We start from the raw sequence: 17,215 nt of genomic DNA on the forward strand, positions 1-17,215 counted from the left end.
GACACACTATATCATAGAAATTAAAATTTTAAAATTTGAACAAGTTTCGGTTTGGTAAAAAAAATTTAGTTAGTTTTTTGGAGTTGAAATTTTTTTAATTTGGGGTTAAAAAATTCATTGAAATTTTTTTACCTTATTAACTTATTTAACTTATGTTATTTTTTTTGTATTTTTTTTAATCCAAAATGAAATAGCCAAACGAAACCTAATTTTTTTTAATTCAATTAGAATGGCCCAATTGGCCATTCAAAAATGGGCCAAACAAAAGATTGGGCGAAACCCAATTGGCCACTTGGAAGTCGAGCGTTGGGTTGACAACACGCCACCTGGCTCAAAGGAAATAACAGGAGTCGTGGTAGTTATTCGTTAGTAGTTTATCCATTGTTCAAATCAAATGTAAATTCAATTAAAATTTGAATCTCTCTCTCATCTCAGCTCCGCGGTCAGACAAGAAGAAGAGAGGAGGGAGGGTTAGGGCAAACCATCCTCACCTCTCTCTCTCTCTAAAACTAGGGTTTACCATCTCTTCTCTCTCTAAATTCTAGGGTTTTCAGAGAGCTCCCCTCAAACGGCCCCTAATTTATGCAATAATAATTGAGGAAAATGAGTGGACAAATCCCTCCAGCTCCGAGACGGAACAGTTTGGTTCAGAAGCGAAATCAATCGACTGTGAAGAAATCTTCGATTCAATCCGAGAACGGAACCACCAATGGCGGGACCCTTTCCAAACCCTCCTCCCCTAAGCAAGCGTAAGTTTTTTTTTTTTTTTTTTTTTTTGTTGTTGGTGTGTGAACTTTTTTAAATTGAATTGAATTGAATTACGTGTGTATTTTGATGATTCATTGTATTGTTTTTGTTGTTTGATTTGGGTTTGTTGTTGTTTAATCGATTGATTGCTTTCAGGCCTGTTGGTGGCGAAAGGACGGTCAAGAAACTGAGGCTATCGAAAGCCCTCACTATTCCGGAAGGGACCACTGTTTCCGATGCTTGTCGGAGGATGGCAGCTCGTCGTGTAGACGCTGTTTTGTTAACTGATGCAAATGCTTTGCTTTCTGGCATAGTCACTGACAAGGTTTTGAGCATAACAATCGATTTTCTTGTGGTTAATTTGGTTTTTTGCTTTTGTGTTATTGGGGGAGTCAAGTGTTTGAATTGTGTTTGTTTTGTGCGTAGGACATTGCAACTAGAGTTATAGCAGAGGAGTTGAGGCCAGAGCAGACAATAATTTCAAAGGTTATGACAAGGAACCCTATTTTTGTCAATTCGGACTCACTGGCAATTGAGGCTCTTCAAAAGATGGTCCAGGGTAAGTTTTATCTTGTGTTTTATGTATATTACATGACTAGGAATTGAGTCAGATAAAATTATGATATACATGGTCCTTGGAGTAGAAGCTTACATAAGTGTGTGATAATAATAGTATTTGGTTGGAATATGGGATGCAGACAAGCACACAAAAATAGTGCCTCTAATTCTTTCCCATGTATTAGAGAGTAAAGAAAAAAGAAGAAAACAAGTAGGGCCAAGCATAAGTGATGCAAAAAACATGTGTATAGTATTTTGCTGCTTTTAAGATGGCATTTTGGTGTTCTTTGCGATTGTCAATTGCTATGAAGCATGGATATGGGTACAAGTATGCCAATATGACAAAACTTTAAAAAAATTGGATACGGGTATGCCTGGGGTACGTCTATAAAAAAATGATTTTTGTAATTTGTAGTAGTGCATGATAAAAATTAAAAACTCAAATGCAAAAATAGTTAAAATAAGGTACAAACTAAGATGAAGAGCCAGAGGGAGAATCAAAGAGGAGAGGGGACTTACCGGGAGGCATCGACATTAGTGCTGGTGAGGTTTGTGAAATTTTAGAGTAAGTGCTTGGTCGTAAATTGTGCCACTGCTTGTTGAGGGCTCTCCTTATGTTGGCGTAGCGTCTTCCATGCTTCTCCCATCTGTCTTCGAGCTCTCCAAGGCTTCATAGGTAATCCATTGTGCTCTTCTCATGATAGTGGCTTGGGTTATATCTAAGGTTGCACTTACAAGTCACACCATCCTAAATTTCTTCAAATGTTTTGAAAATTCTCTAGCTCATCTTCATTTCAATTAGTTGCATCACATGGCTTTATATAGATTTCTATTTCTATTTCTATTTCTAAGGACTCAGAACTCTAAATTGACTTGGACATTTGAAAAATGAGCACTTTGACTTCTAAAACTGATGCGTGTGAGAGAGAGAGAGAGAGAGAAAATCACGCAAGAATCGTGAATCTGATGAGATAGAAACGTGAATCAGTCCAAGAACGAAGCTCGATCTCTGTTGATCTTCCCGCCCCCCCCTCTCTCTCTCTCTCGTTTTCTCTCTTTCTTTTGTCTCTCCATCTTCTTCTTCTTCTTCTCCTCTCTCTCTCTCTCTCTCTCTCTCTCGGTTAGGGTGAGTGTAATTGGTCATTTAATATTTTGTCGAGTCTGACTCCTAGATACATACCCGCACTCGATACTCGTTCCCAAGTCCATGTAACGTAGCTCCTGCCCATTTCAAGAATTTGAAAATTCCAAAATAGCCTAGACCTATGTAACATGAATAAAACATATAAGCTGACCAGAGCTACACTCGCCTAAAAATAAATATTAAATGGGACTCTATGAAGCCGAAACTCAATTATGTAAGGTTTTAAATGAGTGAAGCCTTGAAATAGATCAATTCCCAACTCTTCCTGCTTAATGGAATTTGATTTTCTTTTTGTTTTGTTTTTTGGGGCTCTTCTTATGCTTTTCATTGAGATGATCTTTATTACCATCCATGGTTATAGAGGGCTTTAATTCGCATACTTAAAGATCCATCTTATATTACATTACATCACATTACATTTGGTTGTTTCTTAATTGTTTCATGCTTTTAATTGGTTTTGACATTGTCATGTTTGGATTCCTGTTGGGTAAATGCACATGTTGACATTTTTGGATTCCTGTAGGGTACATGTCTATGTCTAGGCATTTCAGCCAGTATGTGGCACTTTGCTGTCTCATTTACAATGTGGAATCATAAAATTTTCTACTACCTCTATTACTTGGTTTGGTAGTTGGATTTGTTTGATAGTAGTATATTCTTTTTCATGTGTCTTTCCTTCTCTATTTTTCCCTTTCTTTTTTCAGAATTAATGGTGTTGTATTATTATTCTAATCTCTATAACCTTTGATGCTGTAATGTTTTTTTAATTTTTTTTGTTGGTTTTTCTTTGGTGGACATTTCTTCAGATTATGTTGTTTTTAATCTTAGGCACTTTAAAAATCCATTATTCTATTTATAACCCATTATCATTTTCATATACATACTAACCAACACATTTTAAGTGAGCTATTGGTGTTATGATCTTAGTTCATCATTGTTTGGTTGACAGGAAAATTTAGGCATCTCCCTGTTGTAGAAAATGGTGAAGTTATTGCCTTGTTGGATATTACAAAGTGCCTCTATGATGCTATATCCAGGATGGAGAAGGCTGCAGAGCAAGGTAGTGCCATTGCAGCTGCAGTTGAAGGGGTGGAGCGCCAGTGGGGGAGCAATTTCTCTGGTAAGTTGGCACTTCTTTCAACTTAAAATGTACAATACATTATGTCTTCAAAGGATAGTTGCTGCACTTATGAATGCCCAAGGGAAATTTGTAACTTGCTCTGTGGTATGTGAGGATATAAGCTCAACTCAATGAGCCTTTCTACCAATTACTTGGGCTCAGTTACATGGATATCCACTTCCCCCACTTGGTTTTATTCAGATTCATATGCGAATATTATTTAATATAATTTTTGGTTATCTTTGTACTCATGTAGATAAGTAGGCAGACACTTCTCATTTGTAGTCACTTTGTGTACAAGGGGTGAACCCCTTGTTTTTGTTCTTTTACATATTATGGAGAATTGATCCAAAAGAGACGCTCAAGAAATCAAGAAGAATAAGAACAGAGGAAGAAGATGATCAAGTGTCACAACCCGAACACAAAAATGGCCATGGCCTTAACTCGATATTATTATCTCCAAAAGCTAACCTAAAACTATAACATAAAGCATATATATAAGTTTTGTAGGAAACCCTAAATTAAGGTTACCAAAAATAAAACACCATCTTAATAAAAGTCTCAATTAAATTATAACTCATAAACAAATAAGAAATTACAAAATCTTGAATTTTCCTTTTATCCAATGCCTTTTCGATCCCCCATCAGAAAGTTTTATGCATGGTTCAAAAAACCTGCTCGTTCAAATTGCTTTTTGGGCAATCTAGTTTCGTCACACCCCGATTTACCAGTGTGAGTAAAAATTGTTTCTGAACTGGCTCGTTCACGGTATCTACTGGTCTCAACTGGATATTTTACCAAGTTTTGGGTGCATTGGATTGGTTCAGCTTAAAAAGGCCAGTTCACCTGCTGCTTGTTGAAATGCAGAACTGTGTGCTATGCAGTAGACTTTTTGGCCCGATTTCTCTTCATTTTTTGGGCCACAATTCCTTCCAGAATCTCTACCATTTGGTTTGATTTGCATCCTACTATCACTAATCTACAGATTCTACCCCATAGCCACTTGAATTGCATCATTGGAAGCATGAAATAATAATGATTTTCCTAACGGGGACAGGTCCAATGTATTGGAGGTAAATTCCCCCCCCCCCCCCCCCCCCTCACGATTTCTCCTAGTTTGAAGATGAAAATATTATGGGTGTCAATCATTTCTTCATTTTGGTGAGATCTATCATTTTATATTCATTTTTTACTCTCACGATTTCTCCTAGTTTGAAGATGAAAATATTATGGGTGTCAATCATTTCTTCATTTTGGTGAGATCTATCATTTTATATTCATTTTTTATTTTATTTTTTTTGAATTTCTGGATATTTTTGTTTAAGTTTTGATGGCGTTTTCCATATTTATATTTTAGTTGTTTTTGTTTCATTTTTTTTTTGCCTGTCATACTATATAATATGGCTTTTGCATGTTGTCTTTGTCAGCATAGTGATGAGTGTAATCTATCATGCATATCTAATGGATGTAGATAACATATATTTATTTTGTAGACTCTAATTTGTCAATCTCTATTTCAGCACCGTCCGCTTTCATAGAAACACTCCGAGACCGAATGTTCAAGCCCTGTTTGTCAACTATTATTGCTGAAAATGCCAAGTATTCTTCAAACTCGGCCATTGGCCTTTCTGTGTAGGAGATATAGTTTCTATCTACTTGTTTTAGTGTTGGTTTTTTGACACCAAGTCTTGCTACATTCTATTTTTTCAGGGTTGCAATAGTATCACCGTCAGATCCTGTCCATGTTGCTGCCAAACAGATGCGAGAGTTGAGGGCTAACTCCGTCGTTATTGCCACTGAGAACAAGATTCAGGGGATACTAACGTACTGTTCTCTTTTCATCAGGGTTTTCCTTTCCTTCTTTCTTTTTGTTTTTCCTTTCATAAAATCTTAGATTTTCGTATTTGGGTAAATATGTTTAAGGTGCCATTTTCTTTATCTTTGTTTTTATATATTATGACTGTTGCTTATAGTTGTTTTTGTTGTAACTGAACTGCAGTTCAAGGGATATTCTTATGCGAGTTGTGGCCCAAAACCTTTCTCCTATGTTGACTTTGGTGGAAAAGGTTCTTATTGTGAAACTCCTATCATTATATTGGTTTCAGTTTCAGCAGTTTCAGTTGTTCCACTAGGATGAATTAGTCAGAAATGTCATTAGACTATTACAAGATCATTATATACTATTTCTCTATAAATAGGTTTCTATTTCTGTATTTGGCATATTCATCTTGGACATTCTGATACTAGTTTTGCTTGTACATTGTGTTTACCTTGTAGAAGCACTTTACCTGGTTTGGGTACATTTGTGCTCCTTTTGGTTGATCGCCTATTTGGTTGCTCTCTTTGTTAATGCTGACATAAATGCATGATAAACAAGAGTCTGATGAGCTTTAGGTGTAGAAAAACATTAATTTTAATTGTATTCCTTGTTGAATCATTTTGTATTAGTTTGAATATATTTATGCTCCACATGTGACACGGTTGATATGTTTCCTGTTTGGTTGCCCCATTTGCATATGCTGACTTGGGCCCGAAGCTGTGTGACTCCAAGTGAATAGGCATTACTTTGTAAATAGATCTTGTTTACTTGTGAAGTAGTTTTTCTCATCTCAGTTACTTCATCAAAGAAAATCACATTTTCCCCTCTGGCTTAGCTGTTAAGCTCTATATGTTCCATCAAACTCATAAAATTTCAATGAATGCGACTTGATATTTGTTTTGTTGTAGAGGTAAAGACATGGTTACTGTTCTTTCTAGTGTACCTTGCATGCTTATGAATACATAGTTTAGACAACGTTTATTTCACTCAAATAAACAATAGAAAAATTTATGGGGGCAAGTTAGTCTTAAACATCCTTAGAAGATGTATTTTGATATTTTTCTAAGAAAAAAAATTAAGAAAAAAGGTTAACAACCTTTGAGGTCTAATTGGATCATATTAAATCATTTGATCACCAAAATAACAAGAATCATTAGTTATTTTCATACTAATGTATTATGACATTTTCACAAAAAAAAGGAGGTAAAAAGGGGTCGAAATATGTCAGAACCCAATAGTTTCAGGAAAGCATAAATAGTAAAAACATAAATCGAAATGTGAATCAAATTATGATTCATGCGATTCACCATTGACTATCCCAAAATAGATTAACCCATAGGTTCACATTGATCTATACATGAATCATTAATCGAAACACAAATTCAATCGTGTATTGTAAGATTCTGATAACTGAGGTCATGGTATAGTTTGCCAACTTTGGCCTCCCTTGTAAGCCTTTTTCGTATTTGTCTCTCTTTGATTCCACTACTCTGCTACACAAACATCTGTATATATACGTATGTACCTAATCCAGACCTTAATTGATAATTTGACACACACACACACACACACACACAAAGCGATGTCCTCCCTTTGTCCAATCAGATTAATTGAAAAATACCTGTTTCACTTGGTTCCTTTTTGTCTCATTTTTGGTTTTTTCTTTGTCAAGGTAATGACGCCCAACCCTGAGTGTGCAACATTAGAGACAACAATCCTTGAGGCTCTGCATATCATGCATGATGGCAAGTTCTTACATCTTCCTATTGTGGACAAAGGTGAGTTTTAAGTTTTTAAATCAGTGTAATGGATTTCCCAATCATATTTTTGACATTTTCCATTGGGCAGATGGATATGTTGTCGCTTGTGTGGACGTTCTCCAGATAACTCATGCGGCAATTTCCATGGTGAGGACATTTTTTTTTCTGATGTTGCTGTTTGTATACTAGTGACATAATTTCTAGATCATGATGTTCCTACTCCAGGTTTTCTGCTTTTCTTACTGAAGCAAGCTCCTGAACTTTGAGCTGGTTGATCGGATACAATGTGTACATGAAGATTAGCTAATCCACTGTCCTGGAACTGTAATTTTTCTCTTGATAAAAAGCATGTACAACTTAAATTTTTATTTAGAAGCACAGTTCTTTGGTGATTAAACTTGGGGAAAATTACAAAAAAAAAAAAAAAAAAACCAGGGGATTTTTGTAACTATTTTTTGTAACCCTGGGATTCCCTAATTACAAATCCAACTATTTTTAAGGAGGAAACAAGAAAACAATTGACTAAAAGACAGGGTAGTGGAGTTGGGGAGGGTCTCAGCTTGGAAGAGGGTGAGGCTAAGAAGCATGGACACGTGACACGACATGGACAGTCGGACATGTAAACATGACAATTTTTAAAAGATAAAAGATGTAGGATATGACATATTGGGGATAAGTGCAAAATATATGGTTATATATATTATATCATGTTTCATTCAAAATTAATAAAAATATATGACATGACATGAATTTCTAAAGTTTAAAGGATGATAAATTAATAGGTATAAATCTACATTATTTTTCTTTTACCAATAGATCTCAAGTTATTTTGTTCAAACTTGTATTGTGTTTTATGTGTGTCCAAATGATGGATACGTGTATCTCCCAAGTGTTAGAAGCATGTCCAACTGTAAAAATAATGATTGAAGGAATTGATTTTGGATGGAATATAAGTCATAGATTATTGTGATATATTATATTGAATATTGGATGTCAATTTGTGGTGATGTGATGTATGTTGTTATGAAATAACATAATATTATAAATACATAAAAAAAGTTATGACATGTCCATGGATATCAATTACATAAATGTTGCATAAATTGTAATAAAGCGCTCTGTGTGTGTGTGTGTATTAACCATTTGATGAGATTCCATGGAGATGTATTACATGGGTAGTGTAATTTTTGTTGGCATATTATAATCACCGAAAGTCTTAGTATTTTATTAGCCGAAAGGCACTTGGGTCTGTAATCATTGTGATGCCCTCAGGGATCATCTTGTAATTGTCTTGTTTGTAAACCCTAATCTTCATGTATAAATAAGGGGTGATATCTCATCATACCCTAAGCTGATTATTCAAAGCTTCATGGTATCAGAGCTGAACCTATAGGGTTTCGGCTCACCCTCGTTGGCAGACCTATTCACCAACAACACTCTAGGGTTCGAAGCTTACCTGGGTGGATCTGCCTTAGCCGTCTTCCTCAGTCGATCTTCCTCAGTCGATCTCCTCAACCGTACCGTCTTCCTCAGTCGATCTCCTCATCTCCTCAGCTCTCTCTCTCTGTCGCCATCGTCGCCCATCATCGACCATCGCTAGCTCATCGTCACCGTCGCCAGCTCATCGTCACCATCGTCGGCCGTCAACTCTCTCTCTCTGTTCGTCCTCAGCTCGTCTTCCTCAGCCGTCTTCCTCGTCGACCTCCTCTGTCGATCGTCACTCGACCGACAGCACCGCAGCTCGGCGACCTCCTCCAGCCATTTCGTCGCTCGTCTTCTTCGTCATCCCACTTCTGATCACTGTGGTCTATAAATATATATATATATATATAACTATATATATATATCCGGCTCTATTTATATATATATATCAGGATATATAGTTATATATATATATAAAGACATGTATAAATAAATCAATTTAAAAAAAAAAATAAAAATAAAAAAAATAAAAAAAATAAAATAAAATAAAATGAAATAAAAAATATATATAGATATATATATTTAAAAAAAAAAAAAAAAAAAATCATTTCTTAATTTTTTGTTATGTCTTTATAGTGGTCATTGTGCCTGTTATCTCACTACCACCTTCCGGGTTTATGATTTCTACTAGTTTGTTGTGGGTTTGGTAGTATTGTATCCATGACAGATTCCACTAGTGTGTCCTCTTCGTCTCAAACACCAAAGAGTGAGAGTCTCATTCTACCTACTACCGTGACTGAGAATCCCAACCCTAGTCTGAAAATCACCACCTCTCTATTTAATGGTCAGAACTACCTAGCATGGTCTCAAAGTTTGACTTTGTTTTTGAAAAGCAGAGGAAAGATGGGGTATGTTGATGGCAGGATACAGGCACCTAGTACCACTGACTCAGGTTATGACCAATGGGAGATTACTAACTCTTTGATTATGAGTTGGCTTATCCATTCGATGGTTCCAGAACTTGGTGAGGGCTACTTATCTATGGAGACTGCCCAGGACATTTGGGAGGCTGTGGCTGTTACCTATTCCCGCAAAGGAAATTTTTCACAGGCCTTTGAGTTGCGTTGCTCTATTGAAAGCACACTTCAGGGGGAGCAGACTGTTCTTCAGTACTTCATTTTCCTCACCAACGGCTGGAAACGCCTTGACCACCTGGAAGACTATAAGCCCGTTTGCCCTACTGATTCTGTCGGGTACAAGAAGTTCATTGCTCGGGAACGGGTCTTTAAATTTTTGGCCGGCCTAAATATGGAGTATGATCCAGTTAGGGGTCGAGTTCTGAGTATGGACACCCTTCCTTCACTACAGGAGGCATTTGCCTATGTACAAAATGAGGAAAGTCGTCGGTCAGCTATGATGTCCCCTGTCTCTACTGACCGTTCCGCATTACTGTCTACTCCTCGAGATGGCCTCAGCCTGCCTCCTCCGTCTGCTGCTAAGGAGTCTGTATTCTGTGATTATTGCAAGAAGCCGCGGCATACTCGTGAGACATGTTGGAAGCTTCATGGGACTCCATCTGGGGGTCGAGGTGATCGGTCAGGTTCTCGAGGAGGTCGGTCAGGCCACTCTCGAGGACGTGGTTCCTATTCCCGGGCTCATCAGTCTAGTGCCGTGGATACCCTTGATTCTAATTCCATTTCTGTTACCCAAGCTTCTGATACTGAGCTGGAGGATGCTTTGCGCCAATTGTTGGACCGCCGATCTTCTACTGCTCTCAGTACCGCTTCCTCGTCCTTTGCCCGCTCAGGTAACTTAGCATCTGTTCCTTGTGCTTTCCTGTGTCATACATCTTTGCCTTGGATTATTGATTCTGGTACCTCAGATCATATGTCTGGCTCCCCTGATCTTTTTTCTGCCTATAAGCCCTCTTCAGGTCAGGACAAAGTTAGGATTGCCGATGGAACTGTTTCTTCCATTTCTGGAAAAGGTTTAGTCCAAGTCACTCCCACCATGCATCTATCTTCTGTTCTCCATGTTCCCAAGTTTTCTGTTAATCTGTTATCCTTAAGTCGTCTTACCCAGGATTTGAATTGTTGTGTGACGTTTTTTCCTGATCATTGTCTTTTTCAGGACCTTGTCACGGGGAGGACGATTGGCAGTGGTAGTGCAGAAAATGGTCTCTACTTCCTAGATCAACCGAACAAACTTGCTTATTCTTCCACCGCGTCTTCTACTACCCCCGCTGATGTATGGTTGTGGCATCGGCGTCTTGGGCATCCCTCATTTCATTTACTTAAGCATTTATTTCCTTCTAGTTTCGCAAATCATCATGTGTCTGACTTTCTTTGTGAGTCTTGTCAACTTGGAAAACAACATAGAGCTTCTTTTGCTCCCAGTTTGAATAAAAGCTTAGTTCCTTTTTCATTAATACATTCTGATGTTTGGGGTCCCTCTCGTGTTCTGTCTGTGAAAGGTCATCGCTGGTTTGTTACATTTATTGATGATTTTTCTCGTGCTACTTGGGTGTATCTCATGAAAGATAAGAGTGAAGTTTTCTCTGTGTTTCGCACTTTTCATAAGATGATTTGTACTCAGTTTGGGGCCACTATCAAAATATTTCGTTCTGATAATGGCGGGGAATATATAGATTCTGGGTTAGGAAACTATTTCTCTACTCATGGCATTATCCATCAGACCTCTTGCACCAATACCCCTCAACAAAATGGGGTGGCCGAACGCAAGAATCGGCATCTTCTTGACATGGCTCGGTGCATGTGTTTTTTTATGAACGTGCCTCAACCCTATTGGGGCGACGCTGTTCTCACCGCTGCCCATCTTATTAATCGTCTCCCTACCCAGGTCTTGGACAAACAGGCTCCGCTTCACGTCCTCCTCGGTTCTCAGTCCTTGTTTTCTATTCCTCCCAAAATATTTGGTTGTGTCTGTTTTGTCCATAATCACTCTCCCTCTCGTGGTAAGTTGGACCCTCGCTCCCTCAAGTGTGTTTTCCTTGGTTATTCTCCTACTCAAAAGGGGTATAAATGTTACCACCCTTCCTCCCGTAAGTGGTTTGTGTCCATGGATGTCACTTTCTTTGAATCCCAGTCCTATTTCTTGTCCTCTCCGGTGTCACCGTCCTCCTTTCCGGGGGAGCCTTGGTGTGAAGTGAGTCCTGTGTCTCCTATGGTAGAAGTGAGTCCTGTGCCTCCTATGGTAGAACCAGTTATTCTTGCACCCCCCTCTTCTACTGGAACTATAGAACCCACTGTCACCAAGAATAAGGATGGGCATGTTTATGTCCGGGACATCGACAGAAAACAAGTTAACTGGATACAAGGGACTGTTTCTGCTACTCCACTGCCATCTCCTGCTTCTGATGAGAGTCTAGGTAACTTTGAATCTCGTGAGTCCATTGATCTTGATGTTCCTATTGCCAAAAGGAAGGGTGTGAGATCTTGTACTCAACATCCTATCTCACAGTTTGTATCATACTCTCATTTGTCATCCTCATATAGAGCGTTTGTGTCCAATATTTCCTCTGTTAGCATTCCTAACCATTTTCAGGATGCTCTTGCTATCTCTGAGTGGAAACTAGCCATGATTGAGGAAATGAAAGCACTTAGAAAGAATGGCACTTGGGAATTGACTGAGTTACCTACGGGCAAACGACCTGTGGGCTGTAAATGGGTATATACTGTGAAACACAAAGCAGATGGGTCTATTGAGCGTTACAAGGCAAGACTTGTGGCAAAAGGGTTTACTCAGACATATGGCATTGATTATCAGGAGACCTTCGCACCCGTGGCTAAAATGAATTCAGTCAGAGTACTTCTCTCTCTCGCAGCTAATCTAGATTGGCCGCTTTATCAGTTTGATGACAAGAATGCTTTTCTCCATGGTGACCTCGAAGAAGAAGTATATATGGACATTCCTCCGGGTTTTGAAGATCATCAAACAGAAGGGAAAGTATGCAAACTTCGGAAGTCATTATATGGTCTCAAACAATCTCCAAGGGCTTGGTTTGAAAGATTCACTCAGGCTATGTTTAAATATGGTTTCAAACAAAGTCAGGCAGATCACACATTGTTTGTGAAACATTCCTCATGCGGTAAGACTACAGCGCTTATTGTTTATGTAGATGACATAGTTCTTACAGGCAATGATAGTGAGGAAATACCTCTGTTGAAGAAATACTTAGCCAAAGAATTTGAAATCAAAGACTTGGGAAGCTTGAAGTATTTTCTGGGAATTGAAGTTGCTCGCTCTAAGGATGGGATATTTATCTCACAGAGAAAATATGTGCTTGACCTGTTGAAGGAAACTGGGATGCTTGGCTGCAAGGCATGTGCCACCCCACTGGAACCCAATCAAAAATTGGGAGATGATGAAGGAGGAGAAGTTGTGGATAGGGGGAGCTATCAACGATTAGTGGGTAAGCTCATTTACCTATCTCACTCCCGTCCTGATATTGCTGTTGCTGTCAGTGTAGTTAGTCAGTTTATGCATGCTCCTTATCAGATTCACTTTGAGGCTGTCATGAGAATCTTGAGGTATCTGAAGTCTGCTCCTGGTAAGGGTCTGTATTTTTCAAAGTATGACCATCTTCGTGTAGAAGCCTATACAGATGCTGACTGGGCCGGGTCAGTAACTGATAGGAGATCAACGTCAGGGTATTGCACATTTGTCGGCGGCAACCTAGTTACTTGGAGGAGTAAGAAACAAAATGTGGTTGCCAGGTCAAGTGCAGAAGCTGAGTTTAGAGCTATGGCACAAGGTGTGTGTGAACTTTTATGGATCAAATTATTGTTGAGTGATCTAGGTATTGCTCAGACGGACTCCATGCGGTTATATTGTGATAATAAGGCCGCCATCAACATTGCTCACAATCCAGTTCAACATGACAGGACAAAACATGTTGAGATTGATCGCCACTTCATTAAGGAAAAACTCACTAGTGGTACCATTTGTACTCCTTTTGTTCAGTCTGGTGAACAACTTGCTGACATTCTCACCAAGGGAATTGGGAATAAACCGTTTCATGACATATTAGGCAAGCTGGGCATGAGAGATATCTTCGCACCAGCTTGAGGGGGAGTGTTGGCATATTATAATCACCGAAAGTCTTAGTATTTTATTAGCCGAAAGGCACTTGGGTCTGTAATCATTGTGATGCCCTCAGGGATCATCTTGTAATTGTCTTGTTTGTAAACCCTAATCTTCATGTATAAATAAGGGGTGATATCTCATCATACCCTAAGCTGATTATTCAAAGCTTCAATTTTTGGGTTGGGAGAGGAATGATACTTAAGTTTGAGTGAACACCCAAACTACATGTTTCACTTAATGTAGTCATGATTTTGCTCACTATTGGTACATTTCTGTATTGTGTAGTTCTAGGAACTCATTATTTTACTTGTCATTTATTTAATGCTGAATAAGTAAAATTTGTGGTATTATATTGATTGGCTGGCATTCCTCAAGTACTCACCAGCATTCAATTTTTATATATTGCATCTCAATTGGTTCCAAATTGCAACATTCTGTTTCTAAATTATGCATTAGTAGACACTTTTTGAACACCTGATAGCATTTTGATGGTTTGCTATCAGTGTTTCTCACTTTAAAAAAAGAAAATGCAGCAATATTAATTCTGAGTTTTGTGACATGTCTATGTATATTTATCTACATACTTAGTCGCAAGAAACTCCTACTAGGTGATGTTTCTTACTTTGAAACTTGATTACGCGCTCCTAAGTAAGAAACTTATAGGAAAAGTACGAAACTTACAGGAAATTCACTCCAACTGACATAGAACCTCTCAATTGTACAAATCTGAAAGAAACAAAAGAAAATCAACCCAAACATGTTTTTTTACTTTGTTTTCACAGAATATTTGTTCATACTTAACAAAAACAATTTGCAAATGAATACTAATTTCTAATATTTATTCATATTTTAACACATATTACAATTAAGCGGAAACAAATATTTGTTAAAACATATTTATATATCTAATATATAAAATATATACAAGCTTCTATATGTGCTCCAACCTTAGAAAACTTTAGAAAACTTTATATGCACTCACTCCCCCACTCTCGGCCCCGCCCTGACCCCTGCTTCATGCAACTAAGTACTTGAATGCTTCATTTGTGCTCTAAGCATTTGAAAGCTATTAAGATAAGTATTTATATGATCCTACAACTGAACCTATTTCTATCACTCTCTTCATGCTTCTATAATTGGAACTGTATGGGGGACATTCTATTATGTTTATGACTTGATGATTACATGTCTATCTGCATCTCAAATAAAAAAGTGCTGAACTTTTGAGTTGTAGACATGGAGAAGTACACTAATAAAAAAATTAAATAAATAAAAAAGTATCTCATATAACATGCAAAAGGGAACTAAGGGTATGATATATCTTTTTCAAGGTTGATAGTAGCTCTGGAGCTGTTAATGATGTGGCAAACACAATGATGCAAAAGTTTTGGGATTCAGCACTTTCCCTAGAGCCACCAGAGGATTATGACAACCAGAGGTATCAATTTTGGTGTGTTGGGTATGTTGTTTTGGCGACTGATTAATTCATCTATCACCTTTATGTTGTTGTGCACAGTGAGATGTCTATGTCTGCAGTAAACACATCAGATGGGACAGAACTCGGGAGGTATCCATCTCTTGGTCTTGGGAATTCATTTGCCTTCAAATTCGCCGACCACAAGGGTCGCGTACACCGATTAAATTTTGGTCAGTATCGTTTCAAGGCTATAATTGATTGCTTATGGTAGTGTTGCAATGGGGAAATAATTTTTACTTTTAAAAGCTTTGTTTATTTCTTCATGCAAATCTCTCTCTCTCTCTCTCTCTGTTGCTAAAATCATGATGTTGATCTGTTTTTATTTATTTTGTGTTGTTTAAAACTTTCATCAGGCACTGAGAACTTAGGTGAGCTTGTTTCTGCTGTTATGCAAAGGTTCGGTGATGTTAGTGATCAAGGCCGGCCTCAGCTTTTGGTGAGTGCCTAAGAATATATAATTCGATATATTTTCTGATTTGGTGTTAAATTTTTTGATCTCGTTTGTGGTGGTCTTGTAGTATGAAGATGACGAAGGTGATAGGGTTCTCCTTACAACAGATGGTGATCTTGTTAGTGCCGTTAGCCATGCCAGATCAGTGGGTCTAAAGGTAGTGCTCTCAGAGGTCACTAAACCTCGTCTGTCAATATGATGTGAAGTGACAAAAGAACTTATATCAAACATCTATCTGTTGGTGATTGTAGTCTAGTTTACCATACCATTTGGAGATGTGGAAGGGTTAATTTAGTGCAAATATACCACAATCTTAGGTTGAGCTTCAGCTCAATGGGTTTTGAATAATCTGAAATGTTTTTTTTATAGGGGTATAATTTCAAAACTATGGATTGAATCAGAATTCTAGAGAATGTTGCGTGTTAAGGGTTTATTTGACAATGCCTTGCGACGTTTGTTAATTATTCTTGTGTTAGTAGAATATAATACAGGTTTAGTCGTACTTGGATCTAATTGAATTGAATATGTCCAACATTTGAGTTTGATTCAATTTTAACCTGATTATATCATTTGCACTCGGATAAATGATAAAAACATCCTTTAATGAGAAGTTGTTTTGTACTTCTTGCAAATAACTTTCGGAAACTTTTGCGTGCTACTCATGACCGTTCTTACGACTCGCATCTCTTTTGCAGGTTTTGAGATTGCATTTGGATGTTTCTGATTCAAGTCAACAAAAGGCGGGACAAGAATTATGTACAACCACCACCAGTGAGAAAACCGGGTGGCTAACACCCCGCTCTGGAATTTTGGCTGGCGCAGTTGCTCTGACAGGCATTAGTGTGTTGGTCTACTTAAAGCGTAACGACCTTTGATTTTCTGTTGATCTGTTGAAAGGAAACGTAATTATGCCAGCATCTCGAGATGTTTTCTTGGGAAGATATTCGACAATAACTGAAGATGGAAAGTAGCTTCAGGTTTCATAGCCTATAGAGTTGGCAGTGTTGTATAATAGTGAACTACAAATGAAACAGTGGGAGGACAAGGCGCAAATATATATTAGCAAGGGGAGTTTGAATGTTTTGTTTTCTTTTGCAAGCGGAAGGGGCAAAAAGAGCTAGAGTGTATGTACACCCGTGCACGTGTTTTATGTCGAGTGGCGGGGGTGGTGAATACAGCAGTACGTTGTGGCCTTGTTTTAAGTGGGTGAAAACCTTGGATAATCTTTGTAGTGAATATCTAAGGGCATGAATTACAATGACTTTGTCCCATGAATGTGAAATCTCTCCCCAGATTGCATTGCACTTTAGTAGAGTTTATGTTGTTGAATAGGGGGGGAAAAAAAAATCATACCTACTTGGTAATGTTTCTAACGAGGAAATGAGTAATGCTTAATTAAACTCAATAATGTTTAATATAAATTTTTTTGGTAATTAAATTATCATTTTTTCATTAGTTTTATTTGATGGAAATAGGTGGATAGTTTAGATTAAAAATAAATCAAAAGATTAGAATTTAAATTGATAAATTAAAATTTCAAATTTATTTTATAATGAAGTCAAATTTAATTATTTTTTATTTGTTGTAATTTTTCCAATAATTTATTGGTAA

The 17,215-nt window shown here is 37.7% G+C and overlaps 1 protein-coding gene across 1 annotated transcript; it reads left to right on the forward strand.

The window, feature by feature from the left end:
* Nucleotides 1-294: 294 nt before the first annotated feature.
* On the forward strand, nt 295-16,908 carry LOC114307527 (CBS / octicosapeptide/Phox/Bemp1 (PB1) domains-containing protein). The gene is made up of 14 exons (XM_028252917.2): nt 295-749; nt 904-1,072; nt 1,174-1,306; nt 3,399-3,569; nt 5,090-5,168; nt 5,280-5,393; nt 5,569-5,635; nt 7,061-7,166; nt 7,237-7,295; nt 15,008-15,114; nt 15,193-15,323; nt 15,507-15,589; nt 15,672-15,761; nt 16,300-16,908. The coding sequence occupies exons 1-14, from the start codon at nt 604-606 to the stop codon at nt 16,477-16,479; spliced, it is 1,635 nt and encodes a 544-aa protein (XP_028108718.2). The 5' UTR covers nt 295-603; the 3' UTR covers nt 16,480-16,908.
* The last annotated feature ends 307 nt before the right edge of the window (nt 16,909-17,215 follow it).

Source organism: Camellia sinensis, chromosome 1 (assembly GCF_055761805.1).
Source record: "Camellia sinensis isolate YWXY chromosome 1, ASM5576180v1, whole genome shotgun sequence".
Classification (NCBI taxonomy): Eukaryota; Viridiplantae; Streptophyta; class Magnoliopsida; order Ericales; family Theaceae; genus Camellia; species Camellia sinensis.